This window comes from Eimeria mitis, genomic scaffold, assembly GCF_000499745.2.
Source record: "Eimeria mitis Houghton genomic scaffold, Emh_scaff3218, whole genome shotgun sequence".
NCBI classification, from domain to species: domain Eukaryota; phylum Apicomplexa; class Conoidasida; order Eucoccidiorida; family Eimeriidae; genus Eimeria; species Eimeria mitis.
The window spans coordinates 1-6343 of NW_024015226.1; the positions used below are offsets into that span (position 1 = coordinate 1).

General features: G+C 61.3%; 2 protein-coding genes across 2 annotated transcripts; both read right to left on the bottom strand.

Moving 5' to 3' along the window:
* Window positions 1–343: 343 nt before the first annotated feature.
* On the bottom strand, window positions 344–1896 carry EMH_0063490 (uncharacterized protein; the record flags this gene model as incomplete). Its single annotated transcript, XM_038022557.1, is given in 5 exon segments — window positions 344–555; window positions 621–723; window positions 818–1199; window positions 1433–1572; window positions 1576–1896. Coding segments are annotated over 5 exon segments (1158 nt in total).
* Window positions 1897–1982: 86 nt separating this feature from the next.
* On the bottom strand, window positions 1983–6163 carry EMH_0063500 (uncharacterized protein; the record flags this gene model as incomplete). Its single annotated transcript, XM_038022558.1, is given in 4 exon segments — window positions 1983–2074; window positions 2078–4124; window positions 4128–4178; window positions 4250–6163. Coding segments are annotated over 4 exon segments (4104 nt in total).
* Window positions 6164–6343: the final 180 nt, after the last annotated feature.

Here is a 6343-nt window from a genome sequence, read left to right on the forward strand (position 1 = left end):
CTGCAGCAGCAACCGCAACGCTGGGGGAGGGGGCAGCTGGTGCGACACAGGCAGCACCAGCTGCAGTGTCTGTACAGCTGAGACAACGCCACTAACAATCTGCAGCAGCAGAGCCAACCCCCGCTGCGGCGCAGAACATAAACAAAAAAGCATACGAAGGCTGCATGATGGTGCTGCTGCTGCTGCTGTTACTGTCGTTGCTGCTGCAGCGGCACTGTAGGAGGGAGTTGCTGCTGCAGGTGGTCTTACCTGCTGCAGGACTGAGGGCAAGCCCGAGCGGCAGCTGGCAGCAGCAGCACCGCTGACTCTGCTGCAGCAGCTGCAGCAGGCCTTGGATTGATAGTTATCGATTGCTGGGTTTGCTGCGCAGCAGCAGTTTTGTTTTTGCTGCTGCAGCAGCCGCTCCAGCGCCCCCTGCTGCTGCTGCGCGCTGCAGCACTCCAACAGACTCGAAGCCGTCAGCGGCTGCATCCCCGCCAGCAGCGCCCCCTCCAGGGCCCTCGTGCTCTGCTGCAGCAGCAGCCGCCCTGCTGTTAGCCAGGCCCCCACAACGTGCTGCAGAAAGGAGACACACAGAGAAAGGAGACACACATACACCCCACGCAGCTGTGCAGACTCACCAGCCCCCCATACACAAACGTTGCCCCCCGATAAACTACTACTACCACTAGCAACAGCAGCAGCAACAGCAGCAACAACAGCAGCAACAGCAGCAAGCAGCAACTGCAGCAGCAACAGCAACAGCAGCAGCAGCAGCAGCAAGCAGCAACTGCAGTAGCAACAGCAGCAGCAGCAACAGCAGCAGCAGCAGCCGTACTCGCAAGTCTGTGGGCGTGCGCTCCCACGAGGGGAGATGCCGCATGAGGCCCACATAGAGGAGGGCCTCTTCTGCATGCGCGAGGGGGGTCCCCTGCAGCAGGACCCCGGAGACAAAACGGAGACGGGGCAGCAGCAGCCGCAGCACCCCAAAGGCAGCTCGCACTGTCTCCTCCGAAGCTCTTTGCTGCTGCTGCAGACACTCAAGGACCTGCTGCAGCAGCTGCAGCACCTGGCAATACGCGAGGTGCGCAGGGGAACGCCGCATAAGAGTTGCTGCTGTTGTCCCTTCTGCTGCTGCTGCTGCTGCTGCTGCTGCTGCTGCACATACTATGTCATATGGAGACCGCAGGGGCCTTGCTGCTGCGTCTCTGTCAGAGCAGCTGGAGACAGAGACAAGAGACAGCAGCGGCTGCTGCAGCAGCAAACGATGGAAAAACCCTTCTAGCAGCAGCAGCTCAGCAACGGGAACAACCCTACCTTGAGCTGCTGCTGCTGCTGCTTCTGCTGCTGCTGCTGCTGCTGTTGCTGCTGCTCCATTGCTGCTGTATTCTACGCCGCTCCGGGGGAGACAGCAACCGCTAGTCAGCAGATGAGATAAGAAGAGGCACTGCACCCCAATGGCCCTGCAGCGCTCATACTCCTCGCGGCTTCCCTTTGCTGCTGCTGCTGCTGCTGCTGCTGCTGGTGCTGCTGCTGTGTCTCGACCCAAGTGCAGCAAGAAAGACAGCGGCGTTCCGGCCTCCGCTGCTGCTGCTNGCTGCTGCTGCTATAGGGGGAGCCGTAGGTATACAGGGCAGAAGCCTCAGCAGCACACCGCTGCAGCAAAGCTACTAAAGCTGCGTTGAGTGCAGCAGCAACTTGCTCGTGCGCTGCTTCCCAAGCAGCAACAAGTGCTTCGGGGCGTGCTGCTTCTGCTGCTGCTGCTGCTGCTGCTGCTGCTGCTGTTGGGGTTGCTGCTCCTGATGCAGCCAGAGGAGATGGGGGTACGAGGCTCGCTGGTTTCTGCTGTATGGATGCACTCTGCTGCTGCTGCTGCTGCTGCTGCTGCTGCTGCGTTCCATCGGCAGCAAGTGACATCTGGCGGTGCTGCAGCAGCGCTGCTGCTTTTGCATGCAGCAGCAAAGCACTAGCAGCAGACAGCAGCGCGGGACTGAGGCGTTGTTCTACCACAAATATGTTTTGTTGGTGGCTGAGGAGTGCCCCCCCCTCTGCTGCTGCTCCGTCTGCTGCAGTGCCTGCTGCTGCTGCTGCTGCTGCNCTGCTGCTGCTGCTGCTGCTGCAGCACGCAGCGTCAGCATCCTGCTGCGCCGCACGCACAGCAGCAGATTGGAAAGAAGCTCAGCTAGGCTGCTGCGCCACCGCTGCCACAGCAGCATGTCTCCCTCTTGTCGCTGCTGCTTCTTCCTGCACCCTTCTTGCAGCAGCGAATGCTGCTGCTGCTGCTGCTGCTGCTGCTGCTGCTGCAGTGCTAAGTGCGCCCACACGCCAGAAGCTACAGCAAAAAAGTCAGAAGCAGCAGCAGCCAGACGCAGCAGCTCCTGCGGGTGCATATTCCCTAGGTCTCGCCCCAGCTGCAGCAACAAGTACTGCTGCTGCTGCTGCTGCTGTTGCTGCTGCTGCGTCTCCCCAGTCAGCAGCGCCTCATGCACTATGGCTGTTACTGCCAGTGCGCCGTTAAGGGCTGCACACAACAAGCTGTCTGCTTGCTGCTGCTGCTGCTGCTGCTGCTCCTGTTGCTGCTGCTGTTTTTGTTGTTGCTGCTGCTGCTGCTGGTTGCCGGCAGGGCTGCTGCACAAGCTGAGCCACCGCAGCACATCCCTGCTTGGGACAGACAGCACACCGTCGGCGACTGGCTGCTGCAGCAACTCTGCTGCTGCTGCTGCTGCTGCTGCTGCTGGGTTTTGCTGCTGCAGCGGCTGCAGCAGCGTGGGCTGCACGGTGTGAGGCAGACAGGTGACGCCTCCGGGTCCGAGGAGCAGCTCAAGTGCTACGTGAGCTTTCTGCTGCTGCTGTGCTGTTGTTGCTGCTGTGTTGCTGCTGCTGCTGTTGCTGTTGCTGCTGCTGCTGCTGCTGCTGCCTGGAGAAGGGGGCAGCTGCTTGCTCGCACATATATCTGTACACCAGCTGGCACACAGCAGCTGCTGCGCAGCGCATGCAGCAGCCTCAAAGAAGCCCCGCCGCTGCAGCAGATCCTGTCTGTATCGGGGTACTGCAGCAAGCAGCGACAGCAGCGGCAGCAGCATAGACGAGAACGGTGGCCTCTCAGGACCAGGGCAAGCATCTGGGGGTCCAGCGCTCCTGCTGCTGCTGCTGCTGCTGCTGCTGCTGTTGCTGCTGCTGCTGCTGCAGGGTCGGGGGATGTACAGGGGGTATACTGCTGCGTCTCTGCATGCAAGGAAGAGCTGCGTGTAGCTCTGCAGCAGCAGCTGCTGCGCCTCAGCTAGCGACAGCCCCACAGAGGCCCTTGCTGCTACACCCGAGAGCATCCAGGGTGTACAGACGGACTGCTGCAGCAAAGGATGCTGCTGCTGCTGCTGCTGCAGCAGCGATGCTGGGCCTAGACGTGCACGCAGCAGGCGCTCTTGCTGCAGGCTGCAGTGAAGAGACAGAAACAGCAACTGTCTCCCCCGCAGGCCGAAGGAGACGCCGTACTGTCTCCTCCCGGCGAGGCACACGCTGGCTCTCTCTACATCCTGCGGCAGGCGCAGCTCACCAGCATCTTCAGGCCCCCGCTGCTGCTCGCTGCTGCTGCTGCTGCTGTTGCTGCTGCTGCTGCCGTATGCATCGACCCCCCATGCTGCAGCACCAACTGATGCTTCTGATGCATGCACCTCCCGATACACCTGAGGTGCCGCCTGCAGCAGCCCGCTCCAGCACTCTGTTGCACTCTGTAGAGGAACCAAACCCGGGTTAAGCTCTTGCTGCTGCTGCTGCTGCTGCTCTTGCTCCTGCTGCTCCTCCTGCTGCTGCTGCTCCTGCTGCTGCTGCAGCGGGAGAAGCGCCTCAAGCAGCTCGCGGTTTGAAGACAGAAACTCCAGGCAATCAAAGAATGCTTCATAGTCAGAGATATCGTTGCAGTAGCTGCTGCTGCTGCTGCTGCTGCTGCTAGCTTTGCTGCTGCTGCTGCTGCTGCCCTTGCTGTCACGTAGAGCAGCAGGCAGGAAACGCAGCTGCGAGCGGGCGATGCTGCAGAGGGACTGCAGCGCCCCACATATTTCAACTGCAGCAAGCAGCTGAGCAGCAGCATCCTCATCATCAGTGTCTTCGTGCTGCTGCTCTTCTGCACTGCTGCTGCTGCTGCTGCTGCNCTGCTGCTGCTGCTGCTGCTGCGGGTGCTGCAACTGCTGCTGCTGGGGCTGCTGCCGTCACAGCGCGCATACAACGGAAGATCCGCTGCAGCAGCAGACAAGAGCCTGCTGCTGCACGCAACAGCAGCATTCAGTGGTTGCATGCGTTTTGCTTGCAAAGAGCCTTGCTGCTGCTGCTGCTGCTGCTGCTGCTGCTGCTGCAGGAGCTGCAGGTGCCACAGCCCGCCGTCTTGCTGGCCCCTCGCCAGCTGCTGCTGCACGGAGCAGCAGCACCGCAGCTGTTCAACTGCAGCAGCAAGCCAAGCTCTACCACGACCCCAACACATGCGTTCCCACTGCTGCAGCAGCAGCTGCGCCATCTGCAGCAGCAAGCTCCACCCGCCAGGGCCTCGAGGAGTCTCTGTTGCTGCAGCAGTTCCGTCGTTTGCTGCCGCTGTGCCGCTTGTACTGCTGCTGTTGCTGCTGCTGCTGCTGCTGCTGCGAAGCGCCTCTAGACCCGTACTGCTGCTCTGCTGCCGCAGCTGCTGCAGCGCCGCCCGTGGCCTGTGCACGCAGGTTATCTGCTGCAGCAGCAGCAGCGCCAACCGCACGAGCTTCACCTGGCCCAGCACAAGACCCGTCTGCTGCTGCTGCTGCTGCTGCTGTTGTTGCTGCTGCTGCTGCTGCAGGACATCGAGCAGCACTTGCTGCGAGAACTGCACAGTGGCAGCAAAGGCAGAGTCCTCTCCCGTCAGCAGCAGCTGCTGCTGGCTATCTAGAGCTAGCAGGATGAGCTGCAGCAGCAGCAGCCTGTACTCTAACAGCTGCTGCTCCTTTGCATACAGATGCCGCAGCAGCCGACCCACAAGCTTGTCTGTGTACAGCCTTCGAATCCATCGTCTGCTGCTGCTGTTGCTGCTGCTGCTGCTGGCTTTCCCCGCATCCTGCTGCTGCTGTTGGTTCTGTTTGTCCTGCAGCAGCAGCTGCAGATCATCGGACTCAAATGCAAGGGCAGCAGCAAGACACAAGGCTGCGCTGCTGCTGCTGCTGCTCCTGCTGCTGCTGCTGCAGATGCCACCCCATTGGTGTATCCGGCTCATCGCCTGCTGCGCAGCTGCGGAACGGCCAGCTTGAGGCAGCGCAAAGAGCTGCTGCTGCTGCTGCTGTTTCTGATGCTGCAGCTGCTGCTGCTCGAGCAGCTGCTGCTGCTGTCTCCACAAGAGACACAGCAGCGTGAGGACGGAGACAGCTGCCACCTTAACGCGAGAGTCAACGAAAGCGAAGACAGACTGAGCAAACGTTGCAGCACATTCTATCGCATCGCTGCTGCTGCTGCTGCTGCTGCTGTTGCTGCTGCTGCTGTTGCTGCTGCTGCTGTCGCTGGTGCCGCTGAGGATACAGTCGCCGTTGCTGATGCCGCTGCACGCCAAGAGAGACAAGAAGTGCTGCTGCTGCAGCGCGGCCAGGAGGTCCCCCTGGTGGCCTGGGAGCCCGTCCCCCCCCGAGGGAGACAGCAGGCTGCCTGGTTGCTGCTGCTGCTGCAGCGAGAGCCGCAGCAGCTCTGTTGTTAATCTCTGCAGCAGCAAAGAAGAATTGGGGCTGCATGCAGCGAGAAGCATGTGGTGTAGAGCTTCGAATGCCCCCAGCACCACGCACTGTGACTGCTCTCTACAAGGGGCAACTGCAGCAGCAGCTGATGTTGCTGCTGCTGCTGCTGCAGCTCCTGCGCCTCCTGCTGCAGCTGCTGCTGCAGTAAAAGGCAGCTGCTGCTGCACCAGCGAACAACTCCAGTGGCCTGACCACCGGCCCACTGCAGTGTACGGGTCTAAGAAGACAGCATCAGGCAGCAGCGCCATGGGGAATTCATTATACACGAGCTTCTGCTGCTGCTGCTGCTGCTGCTGCTGTTGATGGGGGGGATGCGGCTGCTGAGAAAAGAAACCCGGCGTCGCAGAGAAGGAACAGAGCTGCGGCAGCAGCTGCAGCGGCGGGGTGGCCAGCAGCGCAGCAGCAGCAGCAGAGAGGCGAGACGTTGCAGCAAAGGAGGCGGCATCCATAGACCCATAGAACCGAAGCACAGGACAAGAGAAACTCACAAGCAACTGGCTGCCCTTGCTGCTGCCGCTGCTGCTGCTGCTGCTGCTGCTGCTGCTGCTGCTGCTGTCCCACGGCACCCGGGGCTGCACTGACCCCGCCCCTGTCTTGGCAACGATGTTGCAGCGTAAGACAGCGGCGAT